Below are 26365 nucleotides of genomic sequence, written 5' to 3'. Positions count from 1 at the left end.
AGATCTGTCTTAAAACTGCCCCACACGCAGGGCAGGAGTCCAGAGCTGAGGAGCCTGGAGTCCCCTCCACATTCCCAGTGTCCCAGTAAACCTGGGAAATATAAAGAAACAGAAACCCCGTGTGATCCCTGCTCAAAACCAGCTCAGAAATGTGCAGCTTGTACCACAGATCACATCCCCCAGCCCCTAAGAGGGAATGGCTCACCCAAAGACAAGGAACCAGGAATTATTGAAAAAAAACCCTGAAAACAATATCCAGGCCAGAGGAATATTTTTCTCCTTTTTTGAATTTAGAAAAGCCATTGCAGACCAGGCGTGGAGCAACACCACACACACAGTGTCTGATCCCTCACTCTGGATGTCAAATCCCACTCCAGGGCTGGGCAGGGCTCCTGTTCCAGCAGCCCAAAAGCTGAAGCAGTTGCCATGCACTGATTTGGTTTCCTGGCTGCAAACACTGCTGGGCTGGAGCTCACGGGAGCTCATCAAACATTCATTAAAAACCAAGCAGCTGTTTATATTAATAGCGATTACACAAATCTTAAGAGTAAATTGTAATGAATTCCACATGTGAGGTGAAAGAACACTCTATCTACTGCAGAATGGTTCAGGAACGATCCCCAGCGCTGCAGACTGGATTTAGGAAGCCAGAGCCTTTCATTCCACCTTGCGTATTATGATACATCCAGGCAAATCTCCACTGTGAACAGCAAAAGATCTTTCACCAGCACTTAATTTCTAACTCATGACATCTCACCTGCTTGGATAGTTTCATTTTTTTCGACTCTCACAGCCCTTTTCTCACCTGATTCAATAACAGAACAAAATCTCCATTCACTGTTCCATCAGAGCAGGTTGAACTCGCAGGGCCCACATCAATTTAGTGAAGCCTTAAGACAAATTTCAATCTAAAACATGTCATTTGTCACAAGTCTGGCAGGAATTAAGAGGGCAAGAAGTATCAAAACCACATTTAATGGGGTCATGATACCATCCCCAGTTTTAAAGTCCAGGGTTTTTTCCCACATAATGTCACCATGCACCATCACGTGCTCCCCCAGACACACCACGTCTGTGTGTCTCTCTCGCTGCAACAATCAGACAATTCAGAGAGAAAACACCAGTTAATTAGCTCAGGTTTTAGGGTGATACTCGGGGGAAGCACCTCATTACACATTCCTGCTGCAGAGTAACACAGCCAGGGAGTTTCAGCAGATAAGGAGCTGAGCCTGAGCAGCACAAGCACCTCAGCAGAGGTGAACCAGAGCATCCATGGTCGTGTGGGATCTGCTTCAGCTTATCCAGGAGCTGATTTAAACCAAGCCCAGCCCGAGGCACTGCGCAGTGCCTGGCAGCCTCTCACCTGTGCAGGAACTTCTCGTAGGTCTGGCGGTAGGCGAAGCCGGCCCGGCGCACCCGCACGTTCTCCAGCAGCCCCAGGTACTCGACCTGGTGCCGGCACCGCTCCTCATCAAAGAGCTGCGGGGACTTCTTGTCGTTGGGCTTGATGCAGCGCACGTAGTAGGGCTCCTGGGGGACAGATCACAGCAGTGTCACCCGGGCAGAACACTCTGTGCAGACACAGCCCTTCCTGCACAAGCTGTGAGCCCAGCCCACGAGGCCTGGCTGCTCAGCAGGAATCAGAAGGTTAAAATGGAAGTGACAATAACAGTGTTTAAGAAAAGCCTGGATGTGGCACCCAGTGCCATGGTCTGGGTGACAAGGTGGTATTAGGTCATAGGTTGGACTCAATGAGCCTCAAAGGTCTTTTCCAGCCCGGCTGATTCTCCCCTCCTTCGCACCCTACCATGACCCCTCACAGGACCCATGTGCTCCCCACTGGAGCTCCACTGGCCTGTGCTGTGCACCCACCCAGCACCACATCCCCCTCCTCCTCTACTTTGAGGATAACAACACCAGTCCTCAGAAAGGATATCAAACCCGTGGAATTCATGGAATTCACTGCCCTGTTGGATAGAGCTTTCCCAGCATCACCTCCAAAAGCAGCCTGGTCACTCCACCACTTTTACCTGTGCTGAGCCAAGTCAGACACCCCCAATTCCAACACGGCTGAACGATGGAAAAGATGGAGCCCCAAACCCAGCTGCCTCCAGCCACCCCTTCCTCAGAACAAGCACAGGCCACCAGCACATGGGCTCCTCTTCCTGCACCACCCGGGACTTGCAGGGGGCAGGGAAGGCGCAGTGGGGACAGGTGCCTTTACTCCACCCTGCAGAGGTCCTGCCCTGTGCTGCCAGGGCCGACCCTGGATGTCCAGGTGAGTCCCACGGGGTCACACTCCTTTCCCTGCCAGCCCTCCTGCACCCTGAGATAAACCCCACACAGGTCTGTTGGAGTATTTTGATGTTTACTTTTATTTTTATGAGATTAAAGGCAGTTTTTGTTTAGGCCAATATGATCTGTAACCACACCAGCCTTTGAGGGGGGGTTACAAAGCCTTTAACCTTATGTACTTCCATCCCACTGACTTTTGGAGTCATTTCTTCCTCTTCCTGGTTGGCCTTTGCTATCCCACTTTTAACTTTGCTGGTGTGTGGAAAAGCAATTAATAATCATAGAACCACAAAATGTTCTGAGTTAGACCCCCAAGGACCATCCAGTCCAACTCCTGCACTGACATCCCAGCAATCCCACCCTGGGCATCCCTGGGAACGGTGTCCAAACCACTCCCAGGTGTTCCTGCAGCTCTGGCAGCCTCAGGGCTGGGACCATTCCCTGGGGAGCCTGGGCAGTGCCCAGCACCCTCTGGGGGAGGAACCTTTCCTGATCTCCAGCCTGACCCTCCCCTGGCACAGCTTCATAGAAAGCCCACTGTAGCTTTTCAAATTTTATTCTTCTAACATTAAGAGATAAAACTTTTTAAGTAGCCCTTGCAAAAGGAGCAGCACATCCTGCAGGCTGGCAGAGCCCACCCAGCCTCAGCCTCAGAGAGAACTCCAAGAGGATCCCAGTGAGCTCAGAAGGTCCCAGTATGACTAGAGACCTTCAGAGGACATCACAGATACACACAAACTGCAGCATTCCAAAGGCAGTTCACAGCCATCTGACATGGGGATAAAGGGAATACACAGCCTGGGTGACATCGTAATGTGACAAAATGTCACCTTTGATAACCACAGCTGATAACCAGGACTGGCCTTTCAGCAACCTGGACCAGATGAAGCCAATGCCTGTGAAACCATCTCTAATGCTGCCCTGAGGAACCTGAGGGATCCCAAAAGGGAAAGCCCAGGAATTCTCCAGAGGAGCCTGTTCTGTTCCAGCACTCCTGGATGGCCTCAAAAACCCACAACAGTAACAAAAGGGAGGAATGATCTGGGGGAAAAAAGGGATTAATTTAGTCAGAACAAATGCAAAGTTCCACATTTAGCAAGCAGAAAGAGTTGGTCAATAAAGAATGAAAAACTGATTTGACTGTGGGGCTAAAGAGATCCAGGTGTTCCAGCCAACCTGAGGCAAATCCATGTTTTTCTAGGAAAGGGCACAGGAAAATTGCAAGACAAAAAACCCAACAAATTTCTAGTTCTCTGAGCATCTCACAGAGCCAGGGCACTGCAGTTCAAGTGGGAATGTGAGTCAGTGCAGGAAAGAAGAAGAAAGATCAAAAATCCAGCAAACGTGACTCAGAGGAATTGAGGGTTTAGCCCAGAAGGACCAAGGAGGCACAGAACCCCCCTGGTGGGAGATTCTGTGTATTTAAAGGATAGATACGAGGAAATGCAAATGTTCAAAGAAGTTGAATATAGGACAAAGAAGTCATGGCTTTAACCACAGTATAAAAATTCAAATTAAGCTTCAGGAAAAGGAGGAGTGAGAACAGAATGCCTGTGGGAAGGAGGGAACGTCCACCCGTGGGGAGAAGAGCCTGCAAAGGGAAGATACAGGCAGAGGTGTCCTCAAACAGGAGGTGAATTAGGTGCACTCCCAAGGTCCCCCTCAGCCCTATTTTCTATGATTTGTCTATGATTCAGCCTTATTTCTATGATTTGAGGTCACTTACCTAATCTCAGGATAATTTTAAAGGCCCCAAATTGCCATTTCCCTTCAGTAATGCTGAGGGAACAGGATCATCCGTGGCTGTCCTGGCTAGCCCTGGCACAACCTGCAGCTTTGCAGCACCATGGAGCAGCCCATGGATCCTCCACTCCCTGATGAGTGTGAGCCACGAACGGGCCAAGAGAGGGAGGCCTCGGAAAGCAGAGCCTCCTATCCTGAAAGCTGAGACAAGCCTCTGGATCTTCCAGGGAGAGTGTTGGGCTGGAAGGTTTCCCTGCTTTCCTAAGGACGGGATCAGCAGCACCAGGCTGTGATTTCTCCAGGAAATGTCCCTGCAGTGGGGAATAGACAGCAAAAGCTGAGCCAAGCACCCACAAGGAGCTGGCAGCATCCTGGCACTGCCCACCCTCCCGGCAGCAGCCCAGGAGCAGGGATGGGTGTGAGGAGTGCGGGAGAAGCAGGAGGATGTTCCTGCAGCACCTCCCTTCTCCCAGCCACTCCAGCGCTCCCCAAGTGCGTCAGGAACTGCTCATTCCCAGCCTTGTCTGGCTCCTCTCCCTGCACACAGGGAACTGGGAGCACTGGGAACACAGGGAATCTGTGCCCAGCTCCCAGCACACAGGCCGAGCCTGCGGGCAGAGCTCTCCTCATCCGGCTCTTCCTCAGAGCAGGGGGCTCAGACAAAGAAGGAGCACCAAGGACACGGCTTCCCCAGGGCCAGGTTGGACGGGCTTGGAGCAACCTGGGATAGTGCAAGGTGGCCCTGCCCATGGCAGGGGGGGAATGAGATGATCACAACAGCTTCCCAGGGAACAGTCAGGGCCCAAGGAGCTCCAGGAGTGTTTGGACAACGCTCTCAGGGATGCACAGGGTGGGACTCTTGGGGTGTCTGTGCAGGGCCAGGAGTTGGATCAAAGATCTTTGAGGGTCCCTTCCAACTCAGGATATTCTGTGATTCTGAGATGAACTTTGAGGTCCCTTCCAACCCAAACCATTCCATGATGATTCCATGATGTGACACCAGGCAGCTGAGCAACAGCTCCATTCTGTGCAAGGTCTTCTCCAAGGTCACCACCACCGAGCACTTTCCTCTGCCACGGCAGTTCAGAGACTCACAGAATTATTAAGGCTGGAAAAAGCCTTTAAGATCACCAAATTCAACTGCTGACCCAGCACCACCATCAGTTCACCACAAAACCATGTCCTCAAGTCCTACATCTACAGATTTCTGAACACTTCCAGGGATGGGGACTCCACCACTGCCCTGGGCAGCTGTGCTAGGGCTGGACAACCCTTTCAGTAAAAAAAGGTTTCCTGATATCCAATCTAAACCTCTCCTGGCATGATTTGAGGCTGTTTCCTCTTCTCCTGTCACTTGTTACCTGGGAGCAGAGCCCCACCTGGCTGCACCCTCCTGTCAGGGAGTTGGAGAGATCATTCTTTTCAACTCAACCCATCCCAGTGACACTTGTTCCCCTTTCCTTAAGGAGAAGAAGGTGACACATAATAAGTTGGTACAATTTTAAGAGATTTAAGATATTTCTATATTCACTTTTTTGGCTTTCTCCTGGAAATCCTCTCTGCATGGAAGGTGAGAAGGTTTCCAAGGCTTTTCATTCCCTCAAGAGTCTCCTGGCAGCTCTCAGAACTTGCTGTGGGCATGGCTGCCCTGATCTGCTAAAACCTGGCTCCCATGTGACTGGGAATGAGCTGCTTAGGGAAATGCAGGATACACAGAGAACTCTGAATTACACCTGGACTTGGATGCTGGGAAAGAGCCCAAAGCTGTGAAGGTGAATGGGCAGCATTTTTCCCCTTCCCCTCCTGCTGATCTTCACCCTGGGCCACTTCCCCACCCACACCATGAGGGGCAAACCTCACTCAGTGTCAGGAGCAGGGTCACCAACACCAGATGGTGCTGGGCCAGGCCAGATCTGCCCTGTGCTGCATCTGATGGCAGGATGAATATAAATCATCTAAATCCCTTGATGGGGTTGATATCACAAATATTCCACATTCAATCCACAGAACTGCAACACCTTGGGAACAGAGCATCCAAATGAAAGGAACATGGAACGGTTTGGGTTGGAAGAGATTGTGAAGATCACCCAGTGCCACCCCCTGCCATGGGCAGGGACACCTCCCACTGTCCCAGGCTGCTCCAAGCCCCATCCAGCCTGGCCTGGGACAGTGCCAGGGATCCAGCAGCAGCCCCAGCTTCTCTGGACATGCCATTAGGAGCATGAATTCCAGGAAGTGTCACTCGTTCACTGCTGACACGACAGCAGCCAGTTCTCAGCTGTTCCTCACCGCTGCCACAGAACCCCCCAGCACAGGCTGGGCTGTCAGGCACAGCTCTGCCACTCAAAAATGCCAAACCCCTCGAATACGTGACTTCAGGTCCAGCACAAAGGGCCGTGACTGTGCCTGCGTTTGATATTAAAAGGCTGAAATCCTTTGGAAAGCAGGAATGGGAAGTGCCTGCACAGACAGGAGATCATCTATCAGTGCAATTACAGTGTAATTAAAGCCTCTCAGAAACGACAGCTCCTGGAGTAAATTCTAAAGTAGATTATTCCATGCTTCCAATCCCCCCAGCCCCAGCTCTTCAGGGGGATAATTATGCAGCTCCCATTCTTGCTGTCAGAGAAGTGCAATTTGTAAAGGGAAGAACTGAAATGCAGAGACACAAAGGCCCCAGCTTTGAAAGCTCTTTAGATGTCTAATTGCAGCTGATTTTATTTTTTTCAATCACGCTGAGTGATTTTTAGATTTTTAAGTGTTAAAAAGAAACCAAACCAGTTTTAAGCCATTGCACCCTAAATGAACTCCTTCTTGAAGGGTTTCTTTTCTGCACTTTATAGCTCCTTACATGAGAGAAGTGATGGGACACAGCACTGACAAATTCATGCTGGATGTGTCCAACCAGTCACAGTGGTGACATTATAACTTACCAGAGGTGAAACCTGTCAGCCTGGATAGGAGAGGGGAGAGATGGAAGGAAGAGTCAGACAAAAGGAGTTACAGAGGAGGAGGAAAAGAAGAAAAGAAACAAGGGAGAGATGCATGTCCAGAGAGTTCCCAGAGAAGCTCACCAGTCGCAGCTGGGGCAGCCACAGGGCTTCCTGTGCCAGGATTTACAAAACAGACACCCAAAATAATCCATCACAGAGAGCAGAGCCTGGGCAGTAAAACGTGCTTGAGAAATGGCACATGGCAACCAGAAAAGGCAGTTTTTGTTTTGAGTGGTTTGGTTTTGGAAAAAACAGCACTTTTTTCTATCTATGAGAAGTTTTTGCCCAAAAGATTCTGGAAATCTGGAGGATTCAGCAGCATTGAGAACCAGTGCTGGGAAGCATAATTTAAACTCAGTGTGCTCCAAAACCAGATTTCTGGAGTCACAGAATTGTTCAGGCTGGAAAAGCCCTCTGAGATCATTGAATCCAGCTGACCCCCAGCACTGCCCAGGCCACCACTGACCCCTGTCCCCAAGTGCCACATGGCTCTGAAACCTATCCAGGGATGGGGACTCCACCCCTGCCCTGGGCAGCTGTGCCAATGCCTGACTACTCTTTCTGTGAAGAAATTTTCCCCAATATCCACCCTGAGCCTCCTCTGGCCCAGCCTGAGGCCGTTCCCTCTCCTCCTGTCCCTGTTCCCTGGCAGCAGAGCCCGACCCCCCCGGCTGCCCCCTCCTGTCAGGGACTTGTGCAGAGCCACAAGGTCCCCCCTGAGCCTCCTTTGCTCCAGCCTGAGCCCCTTTCCAGCTCCCTCAGCCGCTCCTGGGGCTCCAGCCCCTCCACAGCTCCAATCCCTTCCCATATCCATCCCTTCCAGGTCCTTCTCGTTATGGTGGCCCCAAAACTGCCCCCAGGATTGGAGGTGTGGCATTTCCAGCCACATTTCCAGTGTCTCCACATGGACTTGTGTTTACAGAAACTGAACTTAAAACCAGATTTGAGAACAGCCCCTACACTGTTAACAACACCAGTACCGTGCCACTGACCCTATGGAAGCCCCTGAGACATCCCAGTAACCACAACACCTGCCCCTTCTCTCAGAGACTGCAGAGCTCTGCTTCACCGCCAGATTCCAGGTTTAAACCAGAATAGCAACAAAAGAGAATTTTAAAGGTTGTTATTTTAGATAGCAGAAAAGTTAAATAACCACTTATGCTGCAGCTACTGCAGCCACAGACTTTGATATTCTGGTGGTGCTGGGATGACGGTTGAACTTGATGATCTTAATTAAATGTCTTTTCCAACCTTAACAATTCTAAAATTCCAAGATTATTGTTATTCCTGCCCACCAAATTGGCACTTTCGGAGACTATTCCCCCAAAGGACAGGTTTAAAGATACTCTTGCTACAGCCAAAAGACCCCGCAGCTTTCCGGGGAGGCCAAACATGAGTATCAATAAAGAGGAGCTCCTGGAGCCATCCTGTTTGAGGACTACAGAAAGTGAGCACATAAATAGGGTTTAAAGGAGTTTTCAGAGCAGCACCGAGGCAGAACAGCCCAGGTGAGACAAGGAGCACTGACTGCACTGGGCACACTCAGGTAACATCCATAAACCATCAGCTCCATCTGCACAAAACTCAAGCCTATCTTCAACTTGGCTTTTTGAGAAACAGCTGAGAATAATATGAACTGGTGTTAGCTGTCACTAAGGAACCTTATTCCTCTGACATCCCTAGACCTCAGCAACTTGTGCAACCCTGTGTTCAGAGCTGCTTCCATCAGCTGTGACCACAGGCTTCCCAAAAAGTCCTGCAGGGTCCAAGCCACAGTCAAGACACACAGAGAGTGTCGTTGATTCCCCACCAGTGCAACTTCAGTCCCAAATTCAGCATGGGAAAAATGAGTAACACAGCCCCAGGGAAGGAGGAGAGCACCTGGAGCTGCAGTGACGGTGTCCCCAAAGCAGAGTGGCTTCACCAGCAGCGGTTCCAGCCCCAGCAGAAGGAAGAGCCAAGTATCCAAACTGGCAGTGACTTGAGGCAGAGCATCCAGTGCTTCGTGCATGACCAGCATCTCACTGGCATGGCCTGAATGCCCAATTATTGACTTGCTAATGACATGTGCATATCATTAACTGTCCCGAAAGTCACCTCACAGAGATGTTCAGGGCAGAGCAGCCAGCCAGAAGCTCTCCACACTCTGATTTACTGTTTGAAGTACACAAAGGTTGTGTTCAGGAGCCTTATCTAAGGAACTTCCCCAACATTTAGACCCTTTAAAGTGACACAAGCATGGCTGCAGGATGGGTCTCACCAACACAACTCCCTGACAGGAGGGGGCAGCTGGAGGAGGTCAAGCTCTGCTCCCAGGGAACAGAGACAGGACAAGAGGAAACAGCCTCAAGCTGTGCCAGGAGAGGCTCAGGTTGGATATTGGGAAAGTTTCTTCATGGAAAGGGTGCTCAAGCCGTGGAAGAGGCTGCCCAGGGCAGGGGTGGAATCCCCATCCCTGGAAGTGTTCAGAAAAGGTGTGGATGTGGCACTGAGGACAGGGGTCAGTGGTGGCCCCGGCAGTGCTGGGGGTCAGTCGGACTCAATCTCAGAGGGCTTTTCCAGCCTGAACAGTTCTGTGACTCCATGAAATCTGGTTTTGGAGCATGCTGAGTTTAAATTATGCTTATCAGCACTGGTATCTCAATACTAATGAAATCTTCTTTCTCCATTGCTATTCAACAGAAAATCAGGAAAACCCCAACAGCTTCAATACAAGTTTCTCAGTGAATGTTTAGGACAGATAAAAAATGGGAAAGGACTACACTGAGACACACACAGGAAGCTCCTCAAGTGAATTTGACTTGGAAACAGTTCCTGGTTATGCCTACTCCTGGAAAGGGCTGGTATTTGTGATGGAGATACTGATGATAAATGGACTGAAGGAAATTAATTCCACCCAAGCCAGGCAGCCTTCAGTGAGCAATGCTGGTACCCACTGATTCAAGATGGATAAGGTGGGATTTAAACTCTCCATGCCCTGCTGGGAGCTGCAGGGATTGTTCAAACCACCACAGTGCACAGCATACTCTGGACTATTCTATTTTTACAACTTCCAGGTGGCCTGGAATAACTTTTCCAATAAACAAGGAAAGGAAATTTTTCCACGGACACCTGCTGAACCTGCCCTCCCAGCTCCCTGCTGTGCTCTGGTCACAGCCCTCCCCACAACACCCCCACAGTGATTCTGGCTGTCCTGAACTGCCTCAGGCTCCCCACGCTGGGCTGGGCACAAGTGACTGTGGCCACTCTGTAGGACCAGACCTGCAACAACAGCCAGCAACACCAAGGAGAAACTTTTCCTTCCACAACTGCTCCTCTCACAACACAAAGAAACTCCCTGGGCTCCTGGCACCTCCTGGCACCTGTACCAGATTCAGCTCAGGGTCAGCCAGCAGATTATTTGGAAGATGAACAGATCAGATCAATTTTGACTCTTTGGGAAGCAGACTGAAGTGTGTCCCCATCCCCACCAGAGTCACAGCCACCTTCCCAGCTCCAACAGCTCATGATTTGCCATCCAGGAAAGCTCCTCTCTGGCTACACAGGCACTCTCTCAATTTTGACTAATGGTGCCTATTTCAGCAAGGCCTGGCCTTGGGCTGGGCTCATGGGGACATCTTCTCAGGACCCCTGAGGCAAAACATCCTGGGGGAGCCACGGGGCTTCATTCCTCACTGGGGAGACTCAGCTGGCACCTCCAGGCAGCTTTGGTGGGTCCCAGACCCTCCTGCAGAGCTCAGATCAAACCCACTCCAGCACAGGAACGGAAAATACAGAAACATGGAATCACAGAATATCCTCAGTTGGGAGGACCCCCAGAGATCACCCAGTCCAACCCCCGGCCCTGCACAGACACCCCACCAATCCCACCCTGGGCATCCCTGGCAGCGCTGTCCCAGCGCTCCTGCAGCTCTGGCAGCCTCGGGGCCGGGACCATTCCCTGGGGAGCCTGGGCAGTGCCCAGCACCCTCTGGGAATGACCCCATAAATCAGGTGTGATTTCATGTTCTAACTCTGGAAACAAGAAGAGAGGGCAGCTCTCTCTTGCTGTGCACAGGCAGCACTGGGCGGCCGTGCTCTGACCTGTTTCCTTTGCTCCCACAGCTCCTGAGAAGACACCTGGAACACTTAGCTCTTTATTGCTTAATTATTCTGAATGTGAACACACAGCAGCACCCTGGGCTCTCTGTTCATCTCTTGTGGGCTGTACTCCAGTGCCAGGAATCCAGCAAGGCCACCCAGCTCCAGTAACACCCCAATATTCCTCAGAGATCTCTGCTCACACAGGATCTGAGCACTTGCTCGGCTGTGCCGCTCCAACAGCCCCTTCCCAGAGCATTCCCTTCCCCCCCTTCCTTCACACAACGTGGTTCTTGCCCAGGCAATGCCTTCTACCATAAAACTGCAATATTTGGTGAAATAAAAGCTTTCCCTCCTCACCCTCTGGCATGGCAAAGAGGAGGAAAGAAGGAACTCACACAGGTCTGCCTGTATTGTATGGAAGCCCATTGGCCTGGGAAGCCAGAGAGAACCTCTCCACCATGAACAGCATCCTCTGGGCCCTCTGCCCAAAGAGCTCTGCTAGAGATGATTTAATATAATAATCATTACCTAAGACAGACTGGCTTTCCTACAAGTGAAAGACTCACTGGTCATGGAGGAACCAAAAGTCCACCTTCTTCATGGGGGATGGAGGCGATCCTCCCTCGAGACCTTCCCAGCCAAAAGCTTGTTTGGCACAGACACGGCTCCTCTCTGCCTTTGATCAGCTCAGCTCCCGTCACATGGCAGCGATGGGAAGGTGGGAATCTCTCCAGGGAGAAGCCACACTCTTCTCATCAGAAGTCAGAGTCAATTTTGAAACAGGAATCTTTACCTTCAGTGCCAGGTTGTCCACCAGTGCAATCATGGAGTTCTTGAACAGAGTAGCCGCTGTCAGAGGTCTCTTGGTGACCTCAGTGATGCTCAGTTTCCCTTCAGGCCACATCATCTTCAACACAGGGTTGGAGCTACGAGAGAGTCTCTTTAATTGCAATCTCCCAGCACTCCCACTCCACTGACAATCCAACAGCTGCTTTCCACCCAGACCCACTGCTGCTTCCAGCTCACAGCGCATCACCCACACCAGGGTGACATTCCTGGCACAACATTTTGTGCTCTTAAGAGCAAGTTCAAGCTTACAACTGAGTATCTGGAAGAACAACCAGCAAATTCTCCCTTCAGATCAAGATGTGCAGGAATAGGACAGTGAAACCCCACAGAGTGATCCATCAAAGGCATGGGCTGCCTCACTGACACAACAGAAAGAATTTAATCAACACAGAGAAGAGTGAGACCACACCATCCTCCCTTGGAACCTGGCACCTGTGTTCAAGCTGCATTTCTGCACCTCTCTTGATATAGAAAGTAATTTATACACTTTAGCCTGTATTTCTGAAGGGTTCAGCATGAGGTAAACTGTCCCTGATGGATGGCAAGAGTTCAGGAACAGACAAAACTGAGCACATTTACAGCAGTCCAATGGCCAATCTGTCACAGGCTTTAATGTGCTGGAAGTGGTGTTGGGGAACAGGATTTTCCAGAGACTTCACACAAAAAACAGGCTAAATTTAATAAAACCACACAGCAAATATTTTGCAAGGTTCCTGGTCGATGGGAAGTGTTGAAAACAGGAACAGTGGGACTGCTTGGGAGAGCACAGCCAGTCAGCCCAAAGGACGGCAAACCAATTTAACACCTGCCCAGGTAAACAGTGCCCAGCACTGCAGGGTGCCTGCGCCCACTGTCCTCTGAGCAGAGCCTCTGAAAGCTGCAGATTACAAAACCAGGACATGTTTAACGCCATGTGAAGAAAAACAGCTCCATGGGCACTTCCACCCACATTCTGATGGGATTTCAAATCTCAAGGCAACTTCTACTTGCCCAGCACGTGACCTCATGGTTTGCACTTTTCACGTCACTGCACACATGAAAGGATTCAAATCTATTTGCCCATTTCCCCCTATATTTTCATCCAAAACAGGATGTTTTAGCTGAGGCCAAGGATAGCTGTTGTTGACCAAAGCTCCCCAGTATCTTCAGCACTGATTACAGACAGAGCAGTGATGGTAAATCTGCAACTGGTTAATGACAAATCAGGCAGCACAGGCAAGCGCTGCACTATCTTGACTGCACAATCAGTTGGTTTTGAACAAACACTTTAAATTCAGTTCAATTAAAGGCTGCATCAGGACAGAGACAACAGGTACAGAATAAGGACTTTAACCTGAAAAATCAAACTAACAGCCTCTGGGTCACGGGAGATGTACAAAGATCAAATCCCAAAGCAAAGTGTTTATTCACACACACTGAAGAGAGAATCACTGAAAACCTGAGTCTCTGATAGCATCACTCCACAAAAAAGGATTTTGACAAATCAGATTAAAATTCACCTCATTAATATTCTTACCTGTTGTACACGAGGCGTTTGAAGTCTTGAAATAAAGTGTCCTTGTTTTTGTCAATAAATCCAGTGACTGAGTAACTAAAAACCACAGGAAAACCAGAGTTAATTACAAAGTAGCAAACTCCATCTGTGAGCTGCTGCTAACTGTGGAATCAGCATCCCTGCACTCCTACAGACACAGCAGATGCTAACCAGGAGGCCAGCCCTGCTCCCAGCCTATCACTAATTGCTGCAGGAGCAGAGTGTGAGACTTGGATCCTTGGGCCCAGCTCCCGCCTCCAGCACAGAACAACAACCTGGCTTCAGAGAGCTCCTGGAGCTGGGCAGGGGCTGGCTGAGACACCTCACAGCACTTGTGCAGGGGGCAGATGGCCCAAATTCAGGAGTTACACTCAGGATTCTGTCTCCAAACTGAGCGTGTGCTTGTGTTAAATCCTAGAGAAACTCAAGTTTGTTTTTCAGTCTGTGCAGTCTGCCCCTCTCGTGGTAGAGAGAGGCTGAATTCCAGAGCAGCCTCTGACCAGTGACTGGGGAGCTCTCCTGGAAATCAACACACACACATTTTAGATTCCTTCCTTCCTCTATTCCCACAGCAACACCACTCCAGGAGGTCACTGTTTCAGGGTCTCATCTCTTCTCCAAGTCTCAAGGTAGGCAGTGCTCTGTCCTCATGGAAAAGGTCCAAAATCTCCCCATTCAGTGACTCTCACACAGATGTTTCCTGAGCTGCAGATCCCACCCTGGGAAGCTGCATCCAACCTGCAGGCTCTGGGATCAACCCACAACCTGCAAATCCCTGTACAAAGCCATCCTCAAATCACAGAATCCTGGAATAGGACCTTTTAAGAGTCATCCAATTCCACCCCCTGCCATGGGCAGGGACACCTTCCACTAGCCCAAGTTGCTCCAAGCCCCATCCAACCTGGCCTGGGACACTTCCAGGGATCCAGGGACAGCCACAGCTGCTCTGGGCACCCTGTGCCAGGGCCTCCCCACCCTCAAGTGTTAGGGCTCCACATAAGATCTGAGCTTGAACTATCTGTGATTCCTTCCACATTTCAGTTTTCTTTTTCACCATTAGTCAGCAACTGGCAGTTCAGAAGGTTTAACCACTAAGACAGCACCTTGTATTTTCTCCTCCAAACCCCCCTGAAATGAGGGATACCTGTCAGGAATTGCCCAGCAAAGGCTCCAGAAGACAACCTGCCTGTGCTACATGGGCTCCAGTCTGGTAACACTGGTTGTCCTTGGAATTAAAATTAAAATCAATCTCAAGGTAAAAGAAATTATGAATTATTCCCCCAGTAACTCCCTTTCTTCTGACATGGGAAGTTACACAAATCCTAAATCATTAAGTGACTCCAGTGATAATCCACACGACAGCTTTCCCAGCAAATGGTTCCTACCATGTGCATCCTTCACTTCCACTCACTCTCCCTTCCCACTGCTGTCACCTCCTGCACTGCTCCTGCAGGTTCCAGGCAAGCACCTCCCAATTCTCCTGCCCCGATCCCTCCTGCAGGTTATCACTCCCCTGTGCTTCCAGCCTGCTCCAGCTGATTGGAGAATTTAAAGCCAGAGTTATATAATCACACCAAACAGATGTCTAAACCAGATTTTATTAGCTCACTGTAGCTTTCTCACATAAACACTGCTGCCTTTTTCCCCTCTTTTTTTTTCCCTGGAGCACTGCTCTCCCCTCACTCCCACCCCTCCCTCTCCTTTTGTTTCACTCCAAGTACAAATTCCCACTCTGTAGAGCAAGGCACCAGCAGAAGATTTAATTGATAAGCAAGCACTGCACTCTGTAACTGTGTGTGACAGCTATTCTGGCTTGCACCAGAAGCAGCAGTAAACCAGAATATTGTACCACTTCAGAGCTGCTGGGAAGACAAAAATAGAAGGTGCAACTTTATTTCTGAAGGCAACTCACATCACATCCCCGGCGTAGTGCTTGATCCGGAAGTCTCTGTCGAACTCCAGCGTTTTGTCCGTGGCACAAAGCTGAAATAAATTCACATACATCAAAATACTAGCCTTGGGTTGATATTAAAACACCATCCCTGGATTTACAAGCTCCATGGAAGAACAACCTGCCTTCAAAATAGCACTAGGAACTGCAGGAATTCCACTTTCTATGTGCATGTGCAGATGTGAAACCCAGCGCTGGATAATGTTTTCATGGATGCACTGTAAGAATATGTGCTTGTACAAATGAAGCTGCAAGAGCCTATAATTTTATCAGGAAATTGATATTATCTCAGAAACACCATTATGCAAAAAGAACACTTGTGCCTGTAGAGAAACACTGCACCCACGAGTTAATTTACGACTTTTTTTAAATCTTCCTTTATTTTTTTTCCCATTGCAGTGTAGCTCCTCGGCAGAGAAATGGGCCAATTGCTGTGACAACAGCAAGGCTTGTTCTGCCCCAGATCCCTCCTGGTCATCTGACACCCCTCAAACAGGGACCCCTGTGCAGATCCACTGCTCCAGCTCTCTGCTTCCAGCTCAAATTCCCTTCCCATCCCATCCCATCCCATCCCATCCCATCCCATCCCATCCCATCCCATCCCATCCCATCCCATCCCATCCCATCCCATTCCTTCTGCACAACAGAAGATGTCCAGTGCCCACATGGCAGCTATTCAGCAGCAGTGGCTGTAACACACTCATCCCTTCAGGAATAGCAGGAGCCAAAAAATCCATCAGGGCTGGCTTAATTAAAAACGCAGAATGAGATAAGAATGAGGATTTTGTTATAGGCAAAAGGAGCAGGAGATGAATTAAGTCTTTGCAGGCAGCATTTAATGACACCGAGGGCTATGAGCAGATATCTGCTATCCACAAAAAGTCTTGGAGAAATAAAAGAGGAAATTAGCATGGTTGAAATGCAGGGCAGGAGGGATGACTGGCACAGGGAGATACACTCCAAAAATTCACCTGTGTCCAAGAGCACAGGATAGATTGGCTCAAACTGTTAAGAACAGATGAAAAAAATAGAATATACTTTACACAAAATTAATCACAAGGAGGAGCCCAAGGAGCGTGAGTACCAAGGTCCCCAGGAGGTCCCAGAGGTGTGGGAAGTCCAGCACAGCAGGAGGAGGGAGCACCAGGAGCTGCAGAGTTGATGGATGACCGAGGTGCAGCAGAACACAGAGGAAATGAAGGAACGAGGCAATACCAGGAAAACAAAGTCATTTTTCTTGCTGCAGTGGGTTCCCAGCACGGGGCTGGGGAGTGCCTTTGTCAGCCACCCAAACACACAGCTCAAACCAACAAGTCAATAAAAGAGGCAAATACCAAATGGAAAAAGAAATGTGTCTGTGCTACCAGACAGGGCACAGCTGGCAGCACAAGCTCCTCCTAAAGCTCATCCAGCTCTGGAGAGGCTGGAAGGAGCCATAACACAGCAATCAGGGGTTTTGTTGTTTGCTGGTTTGTTTTTTGTTAAGGCGTGATTCTCTCCAAACTTTGTGTCTGCTGGACAAAGCAGTCGAAATTAGTGAAAAAAAGAGCAGCAAGTCCATTGATAAAGTGGATCATCTGCTTGGGTTTCTGGGAGCCCTTGCAGGAGGCTCCTCACTGACAGCTCACAGCATTTGAAGGGTAGTAAAGACAGGAGAAAGGTGTTGGAAAGATGGGAATCCTGTGGGAGCCGGCACTGAGGCTGTGCTTTCACAGCATCTGAAATGAGCCACAACCTGAGGACGATGGGAAGGTCATGGGGCTCGGTGGTGGCACTTCATCACTGAGGGCTGCCTGGGAGAAACTGTGGGAGACGCCCGGAGTTAAATGAGGGCAAAGCAGAGCAAATGAAACGCCCCAGGAGGGCAGGGATTCCCACTGAGAAAGGGCGAAGTTCACAGGAACTGATGGGCCCCAAACTGTCCCTTTACCTACTCTCCTTCATCTCAAAAAGGACACGGAGAACTGGGAGAGACTTGAAGGGCAAAACCATCCCCTGCTGACTGCCTGCCCTGGGAGGATGGGCCAATGAACTCGGCCTCTCTGGGTTAGGAAAGAAATGCCCAGAGATGATGGCAAAAAACGTGGAGATGATGTAGTGGAAGACACTAAAGAGAACTGTGTTTTGCCATTTAAAAACTAGGAGGTGAGAGGTGTAATCTAAAATGGAAAAGGGAGGAGGGAGGGAAACAAGGAGGAAGGAGCTCTTCACATGAGTATCTGAGCTGTGGAATTCTTTGTATATTTAAAAAACCAAGAAGACCACACAAAAAACCCTACTAAGGACACCAGGAGGTTCCTGGGCTGCAGGTCCCTGAAGATGGGAGCAGGTCAAGTTATCACTTCACATTTGTCCCATATTGGGCTCTCACGTGGGCGTTCACCACTGTCCAGTGTCTTGGGAGACACAACATCAGGTGGACTGAATGGACCTTCTGATACTCCTCCCTTCAGAACCAGTTTGTTGAGATTGATGCTCTCCACAATTTGAAGACTGAGGCATTCATGGACTGTCTGTCACTGCACTTGATCCTTCCAAAGTATAATATCAACAGAAAAGAAATGGAATTTGGAGAGGTTGAGGATACGAATGGTGACGTTGGGAAGGGCCACCAGAACATGTGGCACATCTGCACATCCAGATTAGTATTAGACAAATCTGAGGAGGACACCCCACGCTCCAGGAGCACAACATTCTGCCACAAATTCTGCTGGTGGAAGTGTTAACCAGCATTCTCCTGGCTTGTTCAGCCTTCCCCAGGACAAGGGCGCCAGCAGCGTGGAGCAGCCGGGTACACAAAGTAGGACACGACTATTTAGGGCACCACAGCCCCCTAGAGCTTCTCCACATGGAGCCTGTGTGCAACATGCTCTGCAGGGAGCAGTGGAGCATGAACTGGGCTGAGGGACGGGAGCTGCTCCCAACACATGACTTTACCTCCTCAGGAGCAGTTCCCATGTGTGGAACTTTACAGGATCTGCGTGGGCCACTGCAGTCTGCAAAGGCACGGCATGAGATGGAATCAAGCCCTTTGTTTTAATCCAAATTAGAAGAGCTCAGAAGGCTCAGGCTTCCCACAGCAGTTGTGGGTGGGACTGAGGAAGAGCTCTGAGGTGCTGGGACATCAGCAGAGATGCGATGGGGAGAAAAAATAATCATTATGCTGAGAGGTTTATGGGTCAGTGTTTTCAAGGCTCTATTGATTTAACTAGAAATTAGCAAGCCAGGCAGATCCATCACCCCCTCCATAAACATTATTTATAGCAGGATTCCTTGTCTCCCTTGTAGCCCGTGCAGGCAGTTTCTGACAACGCCACCTCCTGCTGAGGAACGCTGCAGCTGGCAATGCTGTCCTTTAATGTCTCCTTGCTGGGAGGGGACTCCTGAAGGCAAGGACTTGAGCAGATTTTATTTTTAAATGTTCATTTTATAGCCTCCCATAATACCTCCTGAAATTCCATCCCCTTCTGCCACCGCACCAAAGGACCACCTGCTCCCTCTGTGGCAGAGCCCCTTCCCCTGGGCAGATGTGGGAGCCAGGACAGAGCAGAAACCAAACTCCTCTCTCTACATCCACTGACCAGACAGCTCTGGAAACTGGACCACTCCCCCAGCTCCCCACTGCAGAGGATCCCAGGCTCCATCCCACCAGCATTACCACTAAAGGAAGCCGTTTGCATTCAAACAGGAACCCAGACTAGGCCTCACACTTGTTTTCAGGTGGGTTTTCTCAGAACGTGCCATGTCACTGCTCAGGCATGTGAAATCTGGGTCAACACTGGAATCAAGCTCCCTGTCCCACTCCCTGAGCTCGGGTGCATGTGGCAGGTGAGACATCAGGTGTGCTGCAGCAAAAGGGCATTTAAGGAAAGCAGCATCTGGGAGGAAAAAGTGGTTTTTGGTTTATTTTCATCCTGGCCTCTCCTCAGACAGCTGCAGCCAGACCCATTGTTTATCCTGGGCCTCCCGGAGGCAGCCTTTAGCACATATCTTACACAACCAGGCTAATTTGGTATTTCTGACCTACATAAAACATTGTGCCGGGGTGGGAGGGAGCAGGGGGGACTGGCACTCTGAGCCACGCATTTCAGACAGTGTTTCTGAGTAGAGAGACATCAATAAATTAAAGGCCCTTATTTGATTACTTAGTGTGAAAGATTCTCAAATTAATCAGGCTGGTGACCATTTTGCAATCTGCTGCCAAGTGAGGAACAAATGAAGCCTTTTAATTCGCCCATTGTAGCCCAGACAAAGCCGGGCGAGGGGCCGGGGTGCTCTGAGGTGCAGCGGGAGATGAGCACGTTCTGCAGCCAATGACGATGAAAAAAGCCCAAATCACAGCGCTGTAATAATGCAGGAGTGAGAACAATTTCACTGTCACTATGTATTAGAGCAGCCTGGGAAGAACAACACGTGGGCCGAGCCGGTGCATCGATTGGTTCCAGATGACATCATGGTATGTCAAGGCACGAGCTCAGGCTCCTTTTATCCCGGAATAAAAGGGATGTGCCATCGGACGTGCTGGAGCTCCCTCTGCCGGGTTCGTCTGCGGCTGGAGCTGCTCCGGGCTCCTCATCTCACACTCAGTCGCAGCAATTCCAACCCAGCCACCCCTAAACCCCTTTTTCCTCATTCCATTCCACCTCAGAACACGGAGAAGGGATGGCAGAGGACAGCAAGGTCTGTGGGTTACCTTCCTGCTGGAGAAGTGCGCGTGCTTCCCCAGTTTGTTGTTGAGGGCCTCGAGGAACATCTCATCCGTGACTTTCCCCACGTTCATGCAGGCATCGTCCAGAATGGCAATGATCCCTTTGTGCTGCTGCTCCACCAGGTCCACGATAACCTGGTTGTTGAAGTAATCAATCTGCAGCAAACAAAGGACAGGGTGTTGGTGACCTTGGCTGCAGAAATGGGAGAGTACCAGTGTGACAGCGAGGAGCAATCAGCTCTGAACATGCAGATCTCTAATTCCTGATCAAGCAGGCTGCTCTCCTATGCTGAACAGCAAAGGAAGTGATTTTTCAAACCCCTCACAAACATCTTGAGACCTCTGCTGCTGAATGCCCTTTAAAATGTCTTTTACAATTCAGCTGTGTGCAGTCACCACAGTGACACTGCACATCCTGTCCTTGGCATTCTGAAGAGAGTTTGAACAGGAAAAGTCAAGATTTTTGAGTGTTACTATCAACAACTAGAAAAATCCATAAGCACTCAGAACAGAAACGCACAGTCGTGTGTGCGGCATCACAGAGGTGCCACAAGAGGTTTCATCTCAGACCTGGAGTCCCTTATTTTCCCAAGGACACACGTGCTGAGGTGGCTGGGGAGCTCCCGCCCCAGCCTGATCCCAGCCTGACAGGACAGCTGGCAGGGACACAGATGTCCCATCGACTGGAGCCTGCATGTGGAGCAACTTCAGATCTGGGACTTGTGCTGGTACACTGACCTCACAGCAACCTCTCCCTCCCCTGCCAAAGCACTCACATGCTTCCAGGGAATTCCCTCTCGCTGGTACTCCTCCTGCTCCTGCTTTAGAACCAGCTGAATGAAGAGCTGCTGGAGCTTTTCATTGCAGTAATTAATGCAGAATTGTTCAAAACTGCAAAAACATGAGAAGAAAAGGTGATGAGTGTTCTGGGACAGGCAAGGGCACAACACTGGGCTTTAGAAGGTGGCTGACCTGTTATTGTCAAATATCTCGAAGCCATAGATATCCAGGACCCCAATGACTGTGTTCTTGCCATGCACTGTGGTGTCGTAGTTCTTCACCTCGATGACATCGTTGATGTGTGTCACAATCCAGCAGAAGAGACGCTCGTAAATGGCCTGCAGGAAACACAGACTGAGGGCTCCTGCCTGCACCTGCCTCAGCTCTTCCCAGGAAATTCAACACAGCTCATTCCAGGCCTCCAGCAAAGCTGCAGGTAATGTTCTGTTGAAAGTGAGCAGCTACTGACTGGAGAAAATATTCTATGGAAGTATTTCTTTTCTTTCTTCCAAAACTCATTTATAACAAGTTGAAATCCCAGTGAGGTCACTGGGTGCAGCAGTTCCCTAATTTGCTTCCAGTCAGCTTTTCAGCTGCCTAATAAGTACCATTCCTGAGAATTATTTAACAATAGTGAAGAGCAAGGGAGAGGTCAGTCACAGAAACACAAAAACTGAACGATGACAGGAAAATAATCCTGTTCACCTTTCACAAAGAAAATGTTCTGGAGGCAGAGGTGTCTTCAAAGTCCTCATGTTCAAAATGTGCTGTGAAGCTGGGTAAATACATTATCTCAGGAAAAGAAGTCAAGTTAATAATCAAGGACCTTCATAACTTGATCTGTTCCTCCCTTATAATTTGATTTCTTAGCAGAGGAGGAACAATTGTCACTCCTGCCATCGGTACCCACTTTTCTTGTGGAAGGTGTCCCTGCCCATGGCAGGGGGTTGGAGTGTGAGGGTCCTTCAAGGTCCCTTCAACCCAAACCACTCTACAATTCTTTAAAAAATTAAAAAAACCCAACACTTCGTGTTTCCAACCTGAATTCTAGGTATTCCAGTTCCACTCTCTACTCTTTGACTTTAACTGCAAAATGAAGTTGAGGATCCCATTTCACAGAAAATTCCTCCCTCTATGACATATTTGCAGATGCCAGCCTGGCCTGCAGCCTGTCCCCTCCTCGGTGTGCCCCTCCTGGCACTGCTGGCTGTGGGAGCTGGACCCTGCTGGAAGGGCAGGGATGGGGAGGTGCCACAAACCCCTACAGAACTCAGGAACACGTAGGTTCAGAGAGAAATCTGCAGGATGTACAGCAAGCACTGCTGATGGACCCAGCAGGAATCCTGCTGGCACTGAGCACGGTGCAGTCCTGACGGCAAAGCCTTCCTTGGGCACTGAGAGCAGCTCAGCCCACAGGCAAAGGCAGCAGGAACGTGTCTGGGTGAGTGTCCCACACCTGTGCAGAGGAAGGGGACTGGAACTCACCTTTGCAAAGGCGTCTCTGCCGTAGGTGGCCTCCTGCTCCGTGTGCTGCTTGTCGATGACGTCCCTGCCCGTGGCCACTGTCCGGAACAGCAGCGCCTTCTCCACCAGCTCGGCCTTGGTGGACAGGAGGTCGGCGATGACTGACACCGCCTTGCTGTTCTCGATGATGGGAGTGTCTCCATCCACGGAGAACTTCAGGTTCCCCTGCAATCAGCAGCATTTCTCTATCTACCTTTTACTAGCAGGAATCACCACCCCCCAGGTCCATCCATTTTCCACCTGTTATTCCCAGCAGGAAATATCCTGCCACACTGGAAGGTGGGTCTTCCATATCCACACCCTCAAAGCTCCAAGGTCAGTGGGAGCAGCAAAGGCTTTCTCAAAGCAAAGCATTCCTGCTCAGTGTTCAGCTCAGCTTTTGGGACAAATGACATCAAACACTTCCTGAGATTTAATCAAACACCATGCCAAGATTCAGATTCCAGGGATAGGGAATTGCACCATGTATACAAATGCTGGATGTAGCATTTGTCTTCACTGGCTGCAGTTCTCCTGGCAGTGCTCCTTCCACAAAGGGAATGGGAATGGTGTGGGGAAGCTGGGAGGTCAGTGCCAGTGGGACTGGACTGGCAGCACCCCACCACCACAGCTCTGCTCCTGGGTACCTTCTGTGCCAGGATTAAGCAGTGACATCCTCTGGTGATCCACAGCAGAGGGTGCTCTCCCAGCCTGCCTGCATGGCCCCACTCTGCTCTGCCTCCCTTCCTTCCCAGCACTGCTACCCCAAGGAGGAGAAGGAACTGCAACAAAGCTGTTCTTTGCCACCCTCCTCCTGCCCACTTCTTTCCTCAGGGACACACAAGAGCTGAGATACAGGGACACTGTCCAGGGAAGGAGGCTCTGTGGCTCCCAGGAGGCTCCAGGAGAAGGAAGATTTCCTCAAACTCAGAACACAAAGAATTAAGAGGTCTCCTGTGTTTCCTGTGCTCAACCTTCACCATGAAGTGAAGCAGAACCACTGTGGTGAAGGTGAGTGTGAGGGCAAAAAGGGACAGAAGCTCCCTATGCCCTCACTGCCAAACCCCAACAGTTCCTTTTTCAGAACATTTAACAGCTCCCAGTACTTAGTGGGATGTCTGGTTTGGGATCTGGAACATGCAGAATACATGTGATCATTACTGCAGTGCCCTGTTCCAGCAAGGACTTTCTCTCCCCACTGGAGCTGAGAACTGGACACACTTTCCCAGCCAACAGAGCTGCCAAGTGCTTCTGCAGCAGGAAAATCAGAGCTGCTGGCAGTACAAGCCCTCCTGAGGAACAGCCCAGGGATGGGTTCAGGGATGGATATCCATGGGCAGGGAGCTCACCAGGTGCAGAATGGCTGCCACGATTTTGTAGACAGTCTGAATCTCCTCCTGCTTGAAGCCAATCACCTTCATGGCATCAGCAACTGCCTTGAACTCGGCCCCGTCGTTGATGGAACACTGAGGGGAGAGAGAAGTTTGGGATGGGGGGGGTTTAATGGAAGTCAGCTGTGAGGAAGCAAGGATTTCACAAGCCCATGGAAAATAAAGATGCACTTTGATGTTTCTCACATGCAAGCCACTGTCATGAGGTTTCCCAGCTTACTCCAATGCCATCTTGCATGCTTGGACACTGAACCCTGCACTGCACACACATATTCTGGCAGCAGGACACACAGAAATCCACCACAGCACAATAAATTTCCCAGTGGAATTTGCTGAGAAAGAGTTCATAAAAAATCCAAGAAGAACAGGGACAATTTGTGCAGTCACAGACCCTCTGAGCAGCAGCTGCAGAGCGCCAGCAGGAAATCTCTGTTCTCCACCTTTCTCAAGATGAGCCTCTTCCTCCCTCCCTGCAGCCTCCTGGGTTTGTTTTCGATGCACATTTTTAGAGAGAGTCATCTGGCATGTGAGGAGGTCTCTGGGTTTCTGTACCAAAGTGCATCTCACAAAAGCACCCAGGATATCAGGGAGCCTTGTGTCTGGACCTTGCTTCAAAGGGACAACATTAGGGACAACTCCAGATGTATCTGAAGTGTTCAGGATCTTGCTGTCCTAAAAACTTCATGGGTTTGTTCCCTTCTTTCTTGCTCAGAGTTCCCCCTTGAGGACAAGTCAGACATGAAAACTGAGTGCTTCAGTAACTCAAAGATCATGCTGCAAAAAAATGAGTCCTTATGGCTTTTTGGTGCAGAAAGCAGTTTAAGTTACCTATCATGGGACATGGAATGTCTGCCACTGGTAATATGTCAAATATCTACACCTGCATTTATTAATAAAACATTTTATTGCTGTTTATAAGCAGACACATGCAGCATGCACAGGTATATTTGTATATTTTAAGCAGAATAGAGGGGTATTTTTTCTATGATTTAAGTAAACTCATGCTTTATCATGTAGTGCCAGAGACTTCATTACAAACAGCACACCAGTGTCACCTTTCTATATTCATCCCCACTGACCTCAACTTCTGCTAGCTCAGCAGTGCTTTGAGCATTTCCAGCAGCATTCCCAATGTTAAGCTGTCCCTGGGTCCCTCAGACCCCTCACCTTGAGCTGTGCCCCAGGGCAGATGTAGCTGTAGGCTGATGCATCCTTCTGGAGGTGCAGAGAACGCAGGAGCTGCTCAGATCCTCCCTGCAGGAGCTGCATGAAGAGTGTTTTAAGAAATGGTGAATGAAAAATACAAAATCCTTCTTTTTTCTGTCTCTTGACAAGCAAAATCATAAAAACATTAATTACTGCTACAATATGTGGAACACAACATGCAAGATGCGGAGTCTGCACTGGTGCAGGGCTCTGCCACCACAAATCACTGTCCTTTTAGAGTCACAACTGTATAAAAACCAGCCTGAACCCCCTCCAGACCTGTTCACACCTGGGCCATGCCACAGCTGTGCCTTGGCAAGCACATTGCCCACACAGAGACTTTTCCTCCTGGAAATGACACATCCGTGAGGAAAGTGCTAACACGCCATCATGGAGTACTGAGAAATGGGAAAAAAATAAACAAACCTCCCCTTTCCTCACTGCAGAATCAAGGTTATACTAATAGGCTGACCATATCCCCCAAAGGACACACAGGGAACCACCACACAATGTGGAAGACATTAAAAAACATCCAAAAAACAAAAAAAGTCAACTTGGTGTAATAAAATTACTTCCATATGGACTAAAGGCCTCAAGAGAAAATAGAGGGATTAGACTTACTACAAATAAAACAGTGAGTCAAAGTCCAATGTCCTACCATATTTGTTTAGTCAGCCTCCTTTTAAGTTTATAAATGTGTTAATATGGGACTAGAGGATAGAAAACAATCCATCTTCCCAGGCTCCCTCCCAGCCCAGGCCCCCGCCGAGAACTGAAGAACCCAAGATCACCCAAGATGCTGCAAAAGGGAACCTTCTGCAAAATACATGAGAGGGTGAAAGCCCTGAGTGCTCTGCCCAAAGCGTCTGGGAAACTGGGGACAAGTCACTGCTCCAGCAAAGGAACACAAACCTGGTAGAAGGAGTGGAAGCTTCGTTCCCCTGGCTGCTGCACGATCACACGGGACTGGGGGAACAAAGCACAGCACTGGGTGTTAGCGGGACATCAGCACCTCCCCTCAGACACCCACATCACCAGGACACCCCAAATCCATCACATCTCACACTCAGGCTCTTGGGAACACCATCATACATGTGCGACCCTGGAGCTTGTGGTCTACAGTCAAAAGCACCAGCTTGTGTAAAAGCTGCAATGTCCTACTTCCACCCAGGAACCCCATGTGGGAACCACAGGGTGGCTTTCATGGAAGAGTGAAATAAAACTTCATTTTAGTTTTAGAATTATTTAATCACTGGAAATGAAAACCAGGACTCTGTGACTACAGACAAATGCTCAGGGCCTGGTGGTCACCACTCCTACACCCCCAGG

The 26365-nt window shown here is 49.6% G+C and overlaps 1 protein-coding gene across 3 annotated transcripts in view; it reads right to left on the bottom strand.

Annotated features, from left to right (window-relative positions):
• Window positions 1-26365, bottom strand: part of MYO1D (myosin ID) — a 158246-nt gene that overhangs the window by 91382 nt on the left and 40499 nt on the right. For all 3 annotated transcript variants that reach the window (XM_048314028.1, XM_048314047.1, XM_048314038.1), the window contains exons 5-15: window positions 25949-26002; window positions 24998-25093; window positions 23789-23905; window positions 22422-22625; window positions 21129-21274; window positions 20933-21047; window positions 20142-20312; window positions 15410-15480; window positions 13480-13554; window positions 11908-12040; window positions 1364-1530 (exon numbers count right to left, since the gene is read on the bottom strand). In XM_048314028.1, the coding sequence (XP_048169985.1) occupies window positions 1364-1530; window positions 11908-12040; window positions 13480-13554; window positions 15410-15480; window positions 20142-20312; window positions 20933-21047; window positions 21129-21274; window positions 22422-22625; window positions 23789-23905; window positions 24998-25093; window positions 25949-26002 (1349 nt within the window). The remainder of the gene's footprint in view (window positions 1-1363; window positions 1531-11907; window positions 12041-13479; window positions 13555-15409; window positions 15481-20141; window positions 20313-20932; window positions 21048-21128; window positions 21275-22421; window positions 22626-23788; window positions 23906-24997; window positions 25094-25948; window positions 26003-26365) is intronic.

The sequence above is a fragment of the Corvus hawaiiensis genome, chromosome 1, assembly GCF_020740725.1.
Source record: "Corvus hawaiiensis isolate bCorHaw1 chromosome 1, bCorHaw1.pri.cur, whole genome shotgun sequence".
Lineage (NCBI taxonomy): Eukaryota > Metazoa > Chordata > Aves > Passeriformes > Corvidae > Corvus > Corvus hawaiiensis.
Note: the sequence above shows the minus strand (reverse complement) of the source record. Positions and strands in the feature narration are given on the sequence as shown.